The sequence below is a fragment of the Corvus cornix genome, chromosome 3 (assembly GCF_000738735.6).
Source record: "Corvus cornix cornix isolate S_Up_H32 chromosome 3, ASM73873v5, whole genome shotgun sequence".
Taxonomy (NCBI): domain Eukaryota; kingdom Metazoa; phylum Chordata; class Aves; order Passeriformes; family Corvidae; genus Corvus; species Corvus cornix.
Window position 1 is genome coordinate 66,160,124 of NC_047056.1, and position 18,543 is coordinate 66,178,666.

The 18,543-nt window shown below is 38.3% G+C and overlaps 2 protein-coding genes across 3 annotated transcripts in view; one reads left to right on the forward strand and one right to left on the reverse strand.

Moving 5' to 3' along the window:
* The window catches only part of NT5DC1 (5'-nucleotidase domain containing 1), a 131,102-nt gene that overhangs the window by 100,637 nt on the left and 11,922 nt on the right, over positions 1 to 18,543 (reverse strand). The gene's annotated exons all lie outside the window — the stretch shown is intronic.
* COL10A1 (collagen type X alpha 1 chain) lies at positions 5,755 to 13,397 on the forward strand. The gene is made up of 3 exons (XM_010402649.3): positions 5,755 to 5,910; positions 6,563 to 6,716; positions 11,256 to 13,397. The coding sequence occupies exons 2-3, from the start codon at positions 6,578 to 6,580 to the stop codon at positions 13,148 to 13,150; spliced, it is 2,034 nt and encodes a 677-aa protein (XP_010400951.1). The 5' UTR covers positions 5,755 to 5,910; positions 6,563 to 6,577; the 3' UTR covers positions 13,151 to 13,397.

The window sequence follows — 18,543 nt, forward strand, 5'->3', positions numbered from 1 at the left end:
ATTCTTAAAGAAAAGCTTCATAAACCATTGTATTGACCCAACTGGGAGTGGAATCAGCATCAATCAGAAGGCTGAAAATGAGCATCTTCAGCTAGAATGAATCAGAAAACTCTTTATCTGGTTATGTTTAAGTAGCTCCAGGAAAAGTTTTGTGGTACTCCACTGCCAAAATCCAGAACAAAATCTTTGCATTTACTCAGGATATTTAGTGACCAGGCACCTGGAAATTTTATTTTCCCGAACTGTGCACAAAGTTAATTGAATACTTCCACTCTTCCTTTCCATGGAAGTCCTGCCATCAGCTGCATGTTTGCACTTTTAAATATAACTAGTGAAAATACAAAACTTCATATAATTAAACATTTACACTACTTAATTTGAAAAGCATTTGTGAAAGAAAGGATGAATATTTAATATATAAACCCAGCTTTGTGTTTTCAGTATCTTGAAACTGATCGGTTTTCAATTAAATCCACATATCTGATAGGAGTTTCAAATTAATACATTCATTTAAACAGTAGTTGTTGTTTTTACTTTCAGGAGCAAGGGAGGGAGAAATAAAAATGAGGGAGGAATAAGGTCAGGCCAACAGCATACCCAAGGAAAACATCTTTTCTAAAACCAGTACTTCTGTTTGGTATCTTTTACTCAATTACCAGAAATTCTCCAAGATGGGTGAAGATTATCTTATCTTTATACAAGCATAATGAACATGGTGATAAACAATGTAGTACTGTTAGAAAACAATAATCAATAATACTTTCTGTCTCAGAGGATTGTTTCATCAAAAATTCATGTCAGTCTCAAAGCTTTCTCTATAAGCTATGTGGAACACATCTTCTCTTGAGGTTTCAACATGGTTGTTCAGTGTCCCTGCAAGTTAACTCAGCCAGAATACAACTACAAATATTTAACTGGGTGTCATCTATTTAAATATACTGCTATACTAAATAGAGCTCTTGTGATCAACAGTTACTTGAGCTGAACAGAATAAACTGGTCAGCAGTCAGTTTTGCAGCGCCAGAAAAAATACAGACCATCTTTCCATTACTACTTAAAAGGAGGACATTTACTCAACCACAATTACAAGTGTTAAAAGAGTATAAGGACTTATAATCTATAAAAAGAGTAGTACAGGACTGTAGGAATAACACAGTTTGTTTTGGTTTGTTTGTTTAAAGAGAACTCTTTATTATATCTCAAAATATGGATACAGATAGGGCTCCACAGCCCCACACATTACCTCAACAAGCCTCTTAATTAAAAAAGACAACATGCATTCTGAAACTCAAAATAAATCTTATTTATTTTTCAATTAGCAAGGTAAATATTTCCTTCAGCAAGACATTTTCTAGTCCTGTGCAGCCCAAGCAGCTAGTGTTGGAATAGAAAATGCCCTCCATGTAACTAGAACACTACAATAATTACAAAACAAAACAAACAGCAACAAAACAAACAACCACCCACCCAGATTTCCCACAGCTATCGAGTTAACAAATTTTCCCGTTTCCTATTCCTTTGGGTCCATTTGACTGTGAGTAATAAAAAGCTGAAACCCCTCTGTATTAGTTTGGGCTGCCAGCTACAGTGGAACACTTTGTTCCTCTGCACTCCCATTGAGGACTTACCTGGCTGCTATCGTGGGAGCATGAGAACACACTTCACCACCGTGTGACAGAAGGGGATAGAGGACAGCTTTAAACCATGGAGTTGACATGATTTAGGAGTTTCCAAAGTGCCATAAAGCACACCACAAACTAGGAAACCCAATTATTCCTTTAATTTCATGGCAGGCTTTTGAATTCCTCATGGAAACTCTTAAGCACCTTTCTCTGAAAACTTAAAATTGGAGACTGGAGAATTCAAAGCTGTTAAGAGTCCTTTGCTGTTAGAGTCCTTTCCAAAACTACCATGAGTTTTGGGTATAAGCATTTTAACTTGTCACAGACTAGGGTAGTCTTCAAAGTTACTTCAAGCAGGTAAGAAAACTGGACCTGAGCCAGAAGCAGCAAAATCATTGGGTCCTGTTGTTGACAGTGTTTTGGTTTTATATCATCAATAACAAATGACTCCCCATTTTTCAGTCCACTTTTTAAATTAAAGGAAAAGTCTCCCACAAGCACATTCTTGACTCTTTCTTCTCAACTGAGCTTACCTAGCCAAACAAAGGAAGTAAACACCTCTCCATACACCAGGCTCCTTGAGTACCATATTTTACCATAAACAGTTATTATAATCCATATAATCCATAACAGTAATTTTAAGAAAAAAATCAGGATTAAGACTAAAGCCCAATTATTAAAAATAAGATAAATTTCAAGTTAAAGCTGTGAATTACTACTTTCCGAGAACTCTGTTATTTGAAACTAAACCCATGGTTTGTGCTTAGATGGTGCAAAAATCAAGATCACAGACTCCTTGTCAAAACAATAAATTAATCATATTCACGCTGAAAATTGTCAGCATCAAGAACATAACTGGCCAGTTCCCAACTACTGCAAGGACCTAGCACAGCCTTTGCTGGAGTTTTGCTTCTCATCTTTTTTTTTTTTTTGAGGTGTGCATGACAGGGAGTGGTTTCTTGTTTCATTACAATTTATGTTTAATTAAGATGTTCCATGCTTCTTCCTTGTAAGCAGTTACTTAGTGTGGGACTCACTAAAGTCACTTTGTGAGTAACTTGCAGGCTTGTGGTGAAAGTCAGTTGCCATTTCCCAAATCATGGTGTCCCTTCCATGTTACATGTGTTTTCACCGACTCTGTAGGAGTAAGAGACTGCAGCAAAAAGGGGTTTTGGAAAGCATGCGTAAGAGCTTGCTTTCCAACAACATGCAACAACAATCTGAACAGCCAGTCAGCAAATATGATGAAACACTGCAGACTGCTGCAAATGGCACTGGAGGCTTTGACTTCAGTACCTAATTCATGAGGTGCATAGAGGCTCTATTTTGAGTCTTTTTACTGCAGTTAAGCTTAGGAGTTAAGCTATTGCATTGCCACAACATGACTACCTTTAAATGGGAAGATGCAGCCAGTACACTACTAAAAAGCAAGTTCTGGAGTAGCAGAATGGATCAAATTTTATTCCTGACTATTACATTTGTGGGGAGGAGGGAGTGAAGACACCTTCATCTGTAAGTAAAGACAACTTTCTAAACATATAACTATAAAACAAAAGCATCTGAAGGTTTATATTTTGAAAACAGTTTTGCAAACAACCTTTCTTGTGTACAATGTGCTGTTACTGTAAATAGATACACATGTGTGCCTGTTGCATGTATTTTTGCAAGGGCAAATAGATACCGCAGCACACCTTTCATATGCACGCTACAGCAACAGGGGGAACATACAAAAGCAGTGAACTCCAATTCTACCTCAATTTCCCACACCCACAAAAAAAAAACCTCAAGCCAAAGAAGTGGCATAAGATAGCACAATAGGGTGGAGCTCAGGTTAATCACAAGGACAAGGGGTTTGCCTGTATATACCTTTTGACCCCACAATCATCTCTATTTATGCAGAGACACATAGAGATTATTCACCTTCCTGCCCAGAGGGAGCCAAGGCAGGAAGCAAGGCTGCTGGGCAAATATCAGTGTAAATTATTGGTGCTTTTGTAATATAAGCGTGCCTGCTTTGGGGGTATTTATGAATTAGGTAAGAAATTAGCACAAAACTGTGTGTGCATAAAACTGTCGCCTGCTGTACTTAACCAAATATTGTCAAATTAGCAACAACCACACTTCCCACTGAGGGCTGTATATTTAAATGCTTTAAAAAATCGAAAGCTATTTTTGGATTTATATGAACCAAAAAAGGGGCTGCAGTTGTGTTTTTTCAAGGAGGAAATAAACTTTATGTCTATACATTTGCTACCTCTGTCAAAAGTGGATTACTGGATTCTCATTTGAGTTTATAGAGACTAATTTTTTAAATAAAGTACCTTGAGAAGTTACACAAAAAAACTGAGGGACAGTGTTTCCTTTTCTGAAAGACTAAAACAAACTGAATGCATATTTGGGGAGTAGAAGTGCCATCTCAGACATGCAAATATTCTCTGAAAATCACTGACCAGGTTAGACATGCAAGCTTAATGGAGAAAGCAGGCTTAAGTCTGAAGACCCCTGCAGCGAAAAGGGTTATTTAAAAATATAGAACATAGTGTTGTTTAGAGGATGGCTAGGAAGAAGAATAGAAGGAAAGAACTGTTCAACAATACATTGAATAAATTATTGCACCAGTTTAAGTTAAAACATTAATCCAGTCCTCTAGTAAGCAAAGGTATTAGCACAATTGGAAGCAGAACAGACTTGATGGTCCACTGGTCCCTTTCAGTACAGTAACTTGTGTTCTAGGATATTTGCCATAATACATAAAAGCCAAAAAAGCTGAAGAGTGTGGACTTAAACAAAGACACATAGCGGGTAAAACTCAGCCCACGTTAACCTGTCATTCCACAGGACAGCCACAGGGTTCAGGGCCACCAGCTCAGTCTTTTGGTTGGAACAGTAACAGGTGTTCCTTCTGTACCTACCATGCATGAGAACTGACAGTAGTATGCATTATTTATTAGTATTCTTATAACTCCTACAAAATTGAATACCATACATGAATATCAAAGAAGTCTGCAATTGGCAAAACAGTTTTAATACACAGATAATTTATATGTAGGTATTTTTTCTGAAAGCAAAGTGCACTATATATTTAATTCTACAGTTTCACCCTAAATCAGATAAGTTTGTTTCTTGTCTCTTACTTTGACCTTCAGTTTTAAACAATTTTCCAGAGTCACAAACAATTCAAGGACTTAGAGTTACTGCCTACTTATTACTGAACTTCAATAAAGTGATGCTGAATCACTGTAAGATTTATTAAAAAAAAAAAAAGAAGTTGCAATCTGTGGATACAGTCCATTAGGCAAGACTGGTTTAACAAAATCTCTTAAGAGCTAAAACCATAACCAAGTTTGATCCATAAATAGTAAAACCAGCAGCAGTTTAAATTTACTAAACTGAACCCCCCAAATATCACCCTGTGTTAACACTTGCAAAATTAAGCAGTGTGGATTTCAGTACATTTGTTATAACTGGACACAATGAAGCTCTCATTTCGTAAGGTGAACTTGCATTTCAAGACTTCATAACACAGAATTATTACTTTCATTATATGTGTAATAGTGTACCTCCAACATCAAAACAGAAGTCCAGAGATATAACATGAAGATAATCTCCTAAAATAACTGCTTAAAAGTAACCAGGTTCTCTCACAATTCACTTATTAGCATCTTAATTGATTCAAAGTTCTTCACTTGTATCCCAGTGAACAATTACTCATGTATGCAGTCTCTGGTTACTCACATAAATGGTCTCTACAAACTTTTAGTGGGGTTACTCCTGAAAGTAACAGCTCACCAAAGTTCAAAATGTATAGGTCTTTCCTTAAAACATTTACAGAGAAATTTAAACAAACACTTGGAATTACTAACCTTACTTACTAGTTCTTGGTTTTTCCCAATGTTACCTGTATCAATTCTAAAAACAGAGGGGCCATAAAATTTTAGAAAAAACAAGCTATGAGCAATACAATCTCATAAACAATAAGAAATCCAGAAAATAATAAGAAAAAAAACCTAACAAAAACCCCCTTAAGAGAATCTAGGATGACTGCCCAAAATAGCTCTCCCCCACCCCTAAAAAACACACTTATACACACACAGATAATTGCTGCTTACTGATTTTGGGGGAGGAGCTTATGTCCAGCAGTCACCCAGCTAAGGGGAAAACCAGATAAATACTCAAGGGTGGCACTTGAAATCATCAGCTTCTGCTCACTCACCAGTGGCAGAAGAACTCCTCAATAGAGGAGGATTCACTCCTCTACCACTCTGCATTGGAGCTCCACAACATTTTGGTATGTCATGACTCCATTTTATTCTCTTTGGTTTTGATGGTAACTTCTTCAGGATGCCTGTTTTCTGTCTGGGGAGGGAAGAGGGTTGATATTTAAGAGCCAGTAACAGCATCCTCACTGCCACTGGAGCTATTTGTAAGGCTACGGGTAAAAACCAGGTTTCAACCTTGGTGAGATTTTTGCCACTGATGCTGAAGCAGCCAGGACTTCATCCTTCATTTGCTATAGCATTAGACAGAGGCAGTAAGGTCATGGAGGTGTTTATGTATTTTCAATGAAAACTTTTCTTCATTTCAGGGGTTTTGATATATGGAACTCCTGAACTTACTTTGGAGCTCTAGTTTAAATAATCCGTGTTTCTGAATACTGTTGTCTTGAATAGGCTGCCATCCAATCAGAATTATTCTTTTCCTAAGAGTGAACTATTGCCTCTAATCTATCTATACAACAGCTCCATCATTCAAAGTGATAGCAATGCTGATTCCCTTTTTCTTAGAGGATTTTTCATAGCTAGTGAAAGCAGATGGAAGTAAGCACAAAATAATGTTACTTCTAATACCGATAACCTAAGAAAACTCATTTATTCATGTTCCAGAAATGTAACCAAACAGCTTTTCCTTAAAACAAACTTTCTCTACCTTTTCTAACACAGAACAGATTTGGAAACATGCATTTACAAATATCTTTACTGCTGCTGTTTTGTCTGAACATTGTCCATGGCGGTGATGGATATTTTTCTGAGAGATATCAGAAACAATCCAGCATCAAGGGGCCACATTTTCTACCATACAATGTAAAGAGTCAAGGTAAGTTTACTATTTTTTCATAATAAACCAACACAATTATTCCTAGAGGGTCAATACATGAACAAAACCTCTTGCCTTATGCTACTGGTAGTCGAATTTCACTAACAGTTTAGGTTTACTAAAATAATTTTACCACTGCAGAAAGAATTTGCAGTGGCTCTGGAGTTGCCTCCCACTGACAAAGATGCACACCTGTCAGAAAAATTTTTTACATGATAACCACCAAAGGCATATACAGCAGAAACAAAGTAACAGCTCAAAGAAACAACTCCGTTTCAAGAGTGGGAGTAACACAACACGATTGTGTACGTAATGATGTACAACATGTTAATTATCTTCAAATTTCTTAATTCAACCCTGGGGTTTCTAGCAACAGGCCTGTCACCTACAACCTACCTTTCAGGAAGAACTTTTACATATTTTGTCAGGTTATCTGTACTCAAAACAGATGTTAGGTGTGAATTTAAATATATTTATGATACACATGGGCAAATGAAGACCCATTTGAAGCCTAGAAAGACAAAATAAAATGATATATAGTTGTAAAAATGTGCCATAAACTTCTACATAGTTTTTCATGAGTGATTTAAGCTTATGCTTTAATTATCAGAATTAGCACATAGTAATAGAACAATTCCAGCTTTGGGATATAAAAACAAATCTCTTCATTGCATAAATCAGTCTTAGGGCAGCTTGTGTAGGCAATATGTAACCGCAATGCTACATTGTGGTATCTTATTTCTGGTTATCCTCTCTGTCCCTTTAAGTCAAACTGGTGGCTATCCCTAATGTTTGAAACTATTTGAGTTCTGTTTTATTTTTCCATGCCTAGGCCAACATCTTTTTAAAAAAACTTGAAATCAAAGCTTCTGATCCATAATGTCTACTCAAAATTGTCATTACTAAAATTAAGAGAACTGAATCTTCCTTGTAAACATCCTGCCTTCCACCCTGAGAATAGCATTATTTTCTTTCAGACATCATCAGGATATTCAAAATAGCATTGTTTTCTGCTGTATCCCATCTACTTTTAGTTGTAATAATCACACTTGGGCAGAAATGAGGAAACTGAATGAGTGGCTCAGAAAACAGCATTAGCAAAAAAGCTTCTCTTCACCAGAAAAAGGACAGGGACAAATCTGGAGAGCAGAATTGCTGCTCAGGGCATTGCATCCACATTACCTTCATTCAGGGAGTTTTTTCAGATTAGTTCTGCAGACTGATTCTCTGGACTGTCTGATCATGAGCAGCACACATGGAGCCCAAAGAGACTCTGGTCTCGTATCAGCTGGTGTCAGCACTGGCCCCATACCAACCAGCTCTGACACACATGCTCCAAGAATCTCTGCAGTAAGAACCAGCTGAAAGCAGCATGGCTGGGAACCTTACCCCCAAAATATTCTTCTGGGCTGTACCAAAATACTATCATAGTTTCATCCCTTGTCTTCAGCACAAGGACTTTCTGGAATCCTAACAGCATTCCTGGATTAAATTTAGATACATGCACATAAACAGCCACTCTGAGGACTCACTAACTAGAATTCTCACTGAATTAAATGCTGCATTTCCTCCCTCCTTCCTCATTAACTTTTCATAGTGTTTTTCTATTACTTTATTCATAATAATTTATATATTTATACTATTTTAAAGTGAAGTATAGTATTTACTTGGCTATCCTCTACCATACTTCATTTACTTCTCCTCATAGTGTTTCTTCTTTCCCCCTCTATAGAAAACATCTGGGAAGGGGGAAACCAGCAAAAATTAAGCAAGAATCAGGGTAGACAGAAAATGGCGTGAAAGGGGGAAATTTTTATGAAAATAAAGTTTTCACTTTATATACTAACACAAAATCTAATGTGAGTGAAAATCCATATTTAGAATGAGAATGACTATATCAAAGCCTGAGAAGTATAAGATGCTCTTGATTTAGGAAAGGTAACAGAAGACTATATACTAGACCTCAAAAGCAGAAACAGCCTACAGTTATATAGACATGTGACTCCAGTCATTCAAAAGTGCTTTTACAAATTTTCATTTGGTGAACAAGCACCAAAATAGAGGACTGTTATTCTTGCATCCTATAGAGAGTTTTTAGAAGAATTTAAAGAGGAAAGACTGTGAGAGATCATCACTCCTAATCTGAGATTATCTCAGAAGAATAAAACAGGAGCCTACAGAACCAAATCAATCCAGCTTTTGTCTAGTGAGTTGTTCCATACGCAAACAGCTCAAGTAGCAATGGCAAGCTTTTCATCATAGCTTACTTCTCCTATTTGATCACCAAACATTGACTTTTACAGATACAGTTACCAATAAATTATCTTTTTGCTTTGTTCAGCTTTGTCAAAAAGCAGCCTGGGACTGAAATTTCAGTCTAAACACAAACCGGTGACTCATGGCAACATATAACAGATCACACAATTTCTGTTGACAACCAAAGCCTATTAAAGTTTGGTGAAATTGTTTAAAAAAATCTTGGTCTTGACAGGTCTCCAGAACACAATTTTTTAACCAGTATGTCCTTGGCTTGAAATATTTAAAAAGTGCAAGTTGAAAACAATAATTGAATGAGGTCTCACTATTCAACAACGTTTAAATAAGCCATTACTGCAGGTTATGTTAAAGTCTACATATTTAATTCAATACATATATGGGGTTTGACTGCACTAGAGAATGTAGACCAATTTTGCATCAAGGTATGTGCTGAGACATGTAAAAGAGTAGCCAACCAATACTTCAACGTTCTTGGTATAAATTCTACTTCATTAATGGATTTAGCAGTCCTTTTCTCAGAGGAATAACCATTGCTTTTAGACAGCACAATTAAAATTACGATTTTAATCTAAAAGCAGCACAACTTTGGAACAATATAGCTCACAGAAAAATCTCTATAACAACATGAGCGCTGACAATGCCATTAACATCTTATCTAAATTGGCAGATACCCCGACTCTGTGAACCTAGGACCAATATATTTGCATCTAAAATATGGTAAAAGTAATAAGGAGATGCACTCTGAGCTAAAGTCTGATGCAATCTGCCACCAAAAAAACCCAAAAAAGTTTGTCTATATATCACAAATAAATCACATGCTTGTATCCTATGTGTAGGATTTTAACAGCTATCTTCCTTTTCATGGCCTTAAGAAGGATGAGATAGGAAGACGTGCAAAATAAGTTGATATGCATTTGTGCTGATTTTATGCATCAGCAGAAAATGCACTCTCTACACTTTCTAGGTAAGAGCAATTTCCCTGTCAATACAGGAAGAAGGCAACCTTGCAGATCCAAAAAAAACCCAAAATCAAATGTATTTCATGAGCATACCTCCATTATTTTTTTACAACAAAACAATATGTAGAAGAATAGTTTCCACCTTCACCTCATTTTTGGTCCAACACAGACTGGAAAATGCAGTTTATTATCTAAGAGACAGCAGAATAGCAATTGCATAAACTTTCATGTGTATATATGTAATACATACACTGGTCTTTTTGTGAGAGACTGAAAGGAAAAATTATAGCTGATACAATTGTTGATAAATTATTAACCTTTTCTAAATAATATGTTGCACTATAAAAAACAGAGTCTAGGCTCTTTTTGCATCCTTCACTTTTTATTTTTAAAATTACTTTTAGAATTAACATCCCTCACAGATATGCCATTTTGTTCTATAATGCTGCCAGTTGTTGCAAACTACTGAAGTAGTCTCACAGTATCTATGTTAATCTTATAAGTAATGTCCAACAAATCAGCATTCTAATTCCAACATGAAGCTGAAGGCTCCTCTAAACACACAGAAAACTAAGTAGTGAGCTTGTTCGTTTGGTCCTCTATTTGTGACATTTGGTTAAGTGGCTCCACCTGCTGTTTTGGTAACCAAGAAAATGAAGTAGTATTAAAGAAACCTGAAACAGTGCCAGAATTCTGACAGCAGTAAAGTGAATTATCAGTTGTGACCTTGCCACTGTGTGAAATTTTTATGACAGACAGAAGTCTTTCAGACAATATTTGAAAATACAACAGGCATATGTTTACAAAAGAACCAGTGCCATGGCCCACTTTTGAAAGTAGGGGAGAGGGAAGAAGAAAATTCTCACTACTTAAATGTAGCACCAAGTAGTTTCAGGAAAACTGTTACACCTGCACAGACAGCTTTCTGCAATTTCATTCATCAAACTGGTGACCTGCTAAATCTGTTACCTGGCTGGGGATGTTCTTCCTTACTTAATAGTCTGCATCTGCCTGCACAGCATTTTTTAAGCTCTCTGATGACCCTGAATCAAAAGCAAAAAAAAATATAAAATTCTAGGGGCCTTCTATTTCTCATTTCCAACAAATTTGCACTTGTTACTGGTAAGGGCTGTGAAACACTTTTACTCTGAATGTCAGGTTCTCAGTGACCAACACAGCAGCTGAAATTTGACTTCTACCATGTTCAAGTTAAACTAGCCCTTCATGCATTTCACCACCATGCTACATTGCCTGCAAGTATGTTGTAGATGCCCTGGTTGATCTGGTTTCCTCTCTCTCACAGGTGTGCAGGTAAGGGGGGAACAAGGACCCCCTGGTCCCCCAGGCCCCGCTGGACCAAGAGGACAACCAGGTCCTGCAGGAAAGCCAGGGTTTGGAAGTCCGGGTCCCCAAGGCCCCCCTGGTCCCCCAGGACCACCTGGATTCTCTGCGGTTGGAAAGCCAGGAGTGCCAGGTCTACCAGGAAAGCCAGGAGCCAGAGGACTAAATGGTGAGAAAGGAGAACCTGGACCTGTTGGACTCCCAGGAGCAAGAGGGCCACAGGGGCCCCCCGGCACTCCCGGCCCCGCAGGACTGACTGTCCCTGGCAAGCCAGGACCACAAGGTCCTCCAGGAGCTCAGGGGCCAAGGGGACCCCCTGGTGAGAAAGGAGAGCCAGGTATCCCTGGTATAAATGGACAAAAGGGAGAAAATGGATTTGGCATTCCAGGCCGTCCGGGTGGCAGGGGTCTTCCAGGCCCACAGGGACCTCGGGGCCCCCCTGGTCCTGCTGGGATAGGGAAGCCTGGTGAAAATGGCCTGCCAGGTCAGCCAGGTCTGAAAGGTGACCGAGGTTTTCCAGGTGCACCTGGAGCAGCTGGTCTCCCAGGTCCCCAGGGCCTCCCAGGTGAACCTGGCGAAGTTGGCATTGGCAAGCCTGGGCCAATGGGACCACCAGGAGCAGCAGGCATCCCTGGAGCCAAGGGACATCCTGGACCTGCAGGGTTGCCTGGATCCCCAGGACTCCCAGGTTTTGGAAAGCCAGGATTGCCGGGGATGAAGGGACACAGAGGGCCTGAAGGTCCTCCCGGCCTTCCAGGACCTAAAGGAGACCAAGGTCCAGCTGGTGTGCCAGGAGAACCAGGGCCAGTCGGGCCACCAGGGAACATAGGCCCTCAAGGACTCAAAGGTTTGCCTGGTGAAAACGGCCTTCCTGGGCCCAAAGGTGACATGGGCCCTGCAGGCCACCCGGGATTCCCAGGGGCCAAGGGGGAACGAGGCCTACCAGGATTAGAGGGAAAACCGGGATACCCAGGTGAGCAGGGTCTTGCTGGTCCTAAGGGACACCCAGGTCTCCCAGGTCCAAAAGGCGACACAGGCCCTGCTGGGCTACCTGGGCTGCCTGGTCCAATGGGTCCACAAGGAGCCAAGGGAGTGCCAGGGACCAATGGTGAGCCAGGCCCCAGGGGGCCCTCAGGAATACCTGGGATCAGAGGCCCCATTGGCCCCCCTGGCCTGCCAGGAGCCCCAGGTGCAAAGGGTGAGCCAGGAGCACCAGGACTGCCAGGCCCAGCAGGCATTTCCACAAAAGGCTTAAGTGGACCCATGGGACCACCTGGACCCCCCGGGCCCAAAGGCAGCAATGGTGAGCCCGGCTTGCCAGGCCCCCCGGGTCCTCCTGGTCCCCCTGGCCAAGCTGTAATCCCACAGATGCCTGAAGGCTATGTTAAAGCAGGAGAGTCTCGGGAGCTGTCAGGGATATCTTTCATAAAAGGAGGAGTAAACCAAGCTCTGACAGGGATGCCGGTGTCTGCTTTCAGTGTCATCCTCTCAAAAGCCTACCCTGCAGCAACAGTCCCCATCAAATTTGATAAAATCTTGTACAATAGGCAGCAACACTATGACCCCAGAACAGGAATCTTCACCTGCAGGACCCCTGGACTGTACTATTTTTCCTACCATGTACATGCAAAAGGAACAAATGTTTGGGTTGCACTCTACAAAAATGGTTCCCCACTCATGTACACCTATGATGAGTACAAGAAGGGATACCTTGACCAGGCTTCTGGCAGTGCTGTCATCGATCTTATGGAGAATGACCAAGTATGGCTTCAACTGCCCAATTCAGAATCTAATGGTCTCTACTCCTCTGACTATGTTCACTCTTCTTTCTCAGGTTTCCTGTTTGCTCACATCTAATATCCCACTTACCCTGTCCTGACACACTCTCCTTCAGACCATTATAACCAGGTACTGATCTGATTTATCAATAACAGGTAATGCAATTTCAGTGTTGCAACAGGAGGAGGGAGTGAGAAGGTGGAAGAGAGTGGTTCAAACCTAGTAGAATGATATTGTGTGTTTTTAGAAAATTGTCATTAAAAAATTGTTTTGAATGATGATTGTCTGACTGAATGCAACATTAAAATTTTACGAATTAATATAATGTACCAGTCTCCGTCCTTTTTTCTTTTTTTCCTTTTAAAAGGAAAATCAGAATTTCTAACTATCACACTGGGTTCCCCAAGGCCCCCCTGGTCCTAATACAATAAAGTATGCTAGATCATACTTCACTATACTTGAATTACCTAAAGGTATTTTATTCCAAGTAAATGGTCTCAAATACACCACAGTCAGCTCAACAGCTGGACAATACACGTCAGGAACATTCTACATCCAGCTTCATCTATAAGCTATCCAACAGAAGACAAGAATGACAACTCTATTAGAGTGCATATCAACATCGCAGTTTTTGTTTAGCTCTACTGTTCTTATTAATGAATAACTACCTTGGAGAAAGGTAGATTTACAAATTATTACATGTTATTGAAGATCTACAGTTTCACAATATGAAAAAGCAGCCCAATTTGAAGCCTTGAAATCCACTTGGCTTTCTTTAATGCACATTGATGCAACAAACTAGTTCAACATTTTAAAATCTCCTAATATTCTGTAAAACTACAATACTCAGAGTCCTATAAAACAACATTGACCAAATCTAAAATTTAAAAACATATCTTCACAAGATGCAGACACTTACAAAACCAGAACAGCTTTACCACCCCTAAACTGGAGATAATGCTTGCCTGGATTTTTCCTGAACAGTTCATTCCTTTAAAACACAGTAGTGTGAGGAATTTATTTGGTAAATTTATCAGATATGGCAGTAATTAGTCAGTAGACATAACCATATTTACCATATCTACATACAAACATGTCTTACAAAAATTAGTCATCTCTTTCATTAGTTATGCTAAAAGTTAGCTTATGAATTGTTATGAAACCGTAATAGATTGATCACACATTTCTTCCAATGACAGCTGCCATTCACGTGCTTTAAAAGTATCATATATATCAAAACCTTATGAACCCTTAAAGCTACTATTGTTAGCTTCATTTTTTTAAGCAGAAGCTTTTAATCACTTGCACTGAAAGTCTGTAGGCCTATGCTTAAAATTTTTGTGATATTATCATTTCTTCATGAAAGCAGAACTTGAGGCTTGTTATGTTGTGTGCATTTGAAATCAGCAATGTCCTAAGTACTTGATAATACACTGGGATTAATAAAAAAAGCTAGGATACCTTTTGCTTGATAGTTGATCCATCATTAGGAAAACTATATAATGTTTTGGAAACTGTAAAGACCTACCATGAAAGCAACTTTAAGATTTTTTTTCTTCCTTTTTTTAAGTGCTGCTGGATAAGGAAGCCTGTGGTTTAGGCTATAATTCAGTGAAATAATAAATGCTTAAATAGTGTAACATGAGATCTATTTATTTTAGCAACCAAGTAGACATAGTCAAGAAAATTGGAGCTACTATTATAAAAACTACACACAAATGTTTGTATGGAAATAATACAAAGAACAGTACCACCATTTATAAATAGCAACTATGCAATACTTTTCTTTCAAGCTAAAATAAAACTCCAGACACTTGAGTCTGATTGTCTACTCCCACTTTTCTAGCTTAATGTTTTAGGATAAATATTAATTACAGATCTTTGAAGAATAATCTCCTTTTTGCACTAAAACTGTTTGCCCGTGCAGTCACTCACATTAATTCAACAGCACTTCCCAGTATTCAAACATGTGCTGCTGCCCATCCACTCAACCAGCCTGGAACTTTTGTTCCAGAAACAAATAGAGGGACTGGATATGGGAGCTGGAAAATACGACTTGGTAGTTGTGAGACTCTGGTCTCAACATCTAGTCTCTTTCACAACATGAAATGTATACCAAAGCACATGCTTGAAATTGTTGTAGATGCTTGGTGCTCAGCAGTATACTACTGCCCTGTGATTCCAATGAAGTCAGAAGAAACTGGGCCCAGACAGCATTGTTAAAAGCATAGTGCACTAACCCTTATCATCCATCCATACATCCATCCATCCATCCATCCATCCATCCATCCACTTTAAATCAGGTTTTGTCCTTCATGTCTTTATTCCTCGAACATGTGGGGCTTCAAATAAGTCTACAGCTTGGTACCTCATGCCCGGTTTTTTTAAGTCACTAAGTCTTTCATAATTGCTCAGATATTAAGTCACCGAGAAAGCACCTCTTAAAACTGAAAAGCTAGAGATGATACAGCAAATTGTGGCAAAAGCACAACTTATACTTTGATTTTAGCTTTGGATTTTCAGTTTAGAGGGGACCTTGGGATGGTCTGTAGCATTCTAAAGCTTGTTTTTTAATATTTCCTCCACATGAATATGAGCAATCTATCTAAAGATAAAGCCCTTCCAAAAACCCTATTTCTTCTGGATCTTGGATATCAGAGGAAAGAAAATCCAACATGAGATTCAAAGGAAAACTTAAAGCTTTAAAACTTAAAAAGTAGTACAAAATCACTTCCAAAGAAGTACTGAAATTTCTGAAGCCTTACGTGATAAAAAACATGAAGCACCCAAAAAATCCCTTCTGTATTTAGCTGGAAAGCACAGCAAAGAAATGTAACAAATTTACTTTTTACTTGCTTCTTTGTTGCAGTTTTCACAATTAAAACAAATAAAGATATCTCATCACTGCTACATCAGCATTAGGAGCTACTAATATTTTGCACAACTTTTGGAAGATTGTTTTTTTTGGCCAGAAAAGCATCTTTGCTTTTTGTTTCTTATATTTGAAGTTGCATATAAAAGATAAAACACACATATCACAGACATCTAGATTCATTATCTTTTGCCAAGACCATAAACTTGTGATCAAAAACATGTGTATCAATCCTTGCTATGGGCAATTTATGAAGTCTGCTGACATATCAGCCATGATTTTTTTACTTCTGAAATGAAATATAATCTTATAAACTGGCTGAAAATATTGCAGATATATAACTTTAACTATATAGCCACAGATGCTACAGTTTTCAGAAGTCTCAGGAAAATTACAGGGGAAGACAAGTCTTCAGAACAGAGGAAGTAGCCTTTAAGATAAGGAATTTTACAAAATTCTGCTTTAAGAAGTTGTATTTGGCAATATTTCCCTCAAAAAGCTATTGAATTTTCTGTCAAGAAAAATCATCAAATCTGAAATTTTTCACAAGGAAATAATTATACAATACTTCAAGCTCTTATTAGTCCTCTGAAGAGCACACGTTGTTTCCACAATATGCCGACAGTTTAATAGTGTAAAATACATTGCCCCATGATGTTTTCTTTAAAATTGCTCTTTAGTAATGTCTATAAAACATCCACTAAATCCAACACAGTCAAAGTAATGTTAATCACCTCACAGTTGCAAAATATTCCAGTAATAAAAATAAAATATTGAGAATAAAATGGATTCTCAAGTAATGTAATTCTCAGCTTGGATATCAATTGCAGAGAGCACCCTTGCAGGTGTTACTCTGTAAGCAATGACCACATAGCAAATATCTGTGCTCATTACTATCTGACACCACGCTTTTCTGACAGTATTTTTTCATAGATTTTCTTTTTCTTTCTTTTTTTTTTTTTTTTTTGAGTTATTTTTCACTATGGAATGTCTAAAATAACACAGGGCTATTTGGGAACCCCCTTAATTTCCTTTTGCAAGCCTCAATTCTTCACTTCTTTACAAGTAGAAGAGTGGGTTAATACCCTTCATCAAGCTGAGTCAGGACAATTAGGCCTATCTGAAAGAGCCATCCAAAAAAAATAACATAAGGCAATTATCTAAGGCAATTACCATAGCTAAGACAATGAAAAGCAAAATCCGTCAGACACCTGATTATGATCAAAAAAATTATGTGAAAAAGAGAAGGGACAAAGAGACACAAGGGCACACTGACAACAAATCAAAGTGAACTGCAAACACTCAGTGGATTTCAAAACATAAAGCGGTCAGTCGTTCTGCTCCGCCACTGACAATGGCACCGCTAAGACGGCGTTTCGAGTTGGGAACTTTGCGTCCCCTCAACTGACCACTTAATAAGTTTGCTTTTGGAACTTTACCTTGACTAACTGTTAATGAGCACTGCTTTTCTCTGAGGGGTTAAACCCTCTACGAGACATGGAGTTAAGTCAAAAGCCTGTGGTTTTCTGGCCAGACTCTGGGCTATGAAAGACACTGGGGCTTCCTGGTATGTAGATGTTGGGAGCCAGGTTTAGGAGTTTCCTCAGGAAGTTACGTTAGATGTGAAACTGAGAAAAATAAAATCTCTTTGTCAGCAGTCATAGAAGATTAGTACCATTATTCTTATATCACAGAGGGGCCTGAAGCAAAAAGAGATGCTCCATGGGAATATCACTGGTAAGTGATACAGGAAGAAATTATCTCTGGTTCTTCTGACTCATGTTCAGTGCTTTAGCTACTGGACCATGTTATTAAATGGAAAATAAAAACACTGTGAAGCCTTTTAAAGTGATTAATGACAGAGTATATCACTTTCTTATATTACAATATTTAAGTGCATATAATTTGTATTGTTTCACTTCTAATATTACAGAGCTTTATCCAATAAAACTCGTGCCTCAGTTACTATACTTTTCTGTATTTTTAACGCTCTTATGCACGTGCACTTTGACAGAAGCTAGAAAGGATTAAGTCATATCACAGATTTTATTTGCAGATTCCAGATTTACATATAGAAATAAGTACCTGATAGGTATAAGTGTCCAAATGTACACACAAGCAGACACTTACATATAAACAAAACTGAGTAATTATTTGTATGACTTCAAAGTTCAGACTACCTTTTTCCTGGATCTCATTAATTTCCAAAGAACACTTGTAAAAATTTTTTTTTTTGCTTCATGATCCACACCTTTTTGAAAAAAGAGTTGTCATGGTTTGAAGAAAAGAATTAACAAAAATTCTAAAAATATAGTTACAGTTGATTAGGGTTGATTTCATATCAGCAGAAAAGAAAGGATATATTTATTTTGTGTACGAATGAGTTCCTAGGGAAACTCATATCTACCAATCACACTCTAAGCTCCAACAGAAACTCAGCAACAACAAACAAAGCACTTTGGGAATATCTTGCTGGTTTTTACCATTTGCATCCTGGTATCAACTTCCATTTTTGTTTGGAATCTCTGAAACAATTTTGTCAACTACATTTGAAAGAAATACAGCAAGTAGGACAACTCAGGTGAACAAAAAGTAGGCT

Coding starts and splice junctions, on each gene's coding strand:
- COL10A1 (XM_010402649.3), top strand. CDS start 6,578: ATGCATTTACAAATATCTTTACTGCTGCTGTTTTGTCTGAACATTGTC. Junction 6,717..11,255: donor ATACAATGTAAAGAGTCAAG/GTAAGTTTACTA, acceptor TCTCTCTCACAG/GTGTGCAGGTAAGGGGGGAA.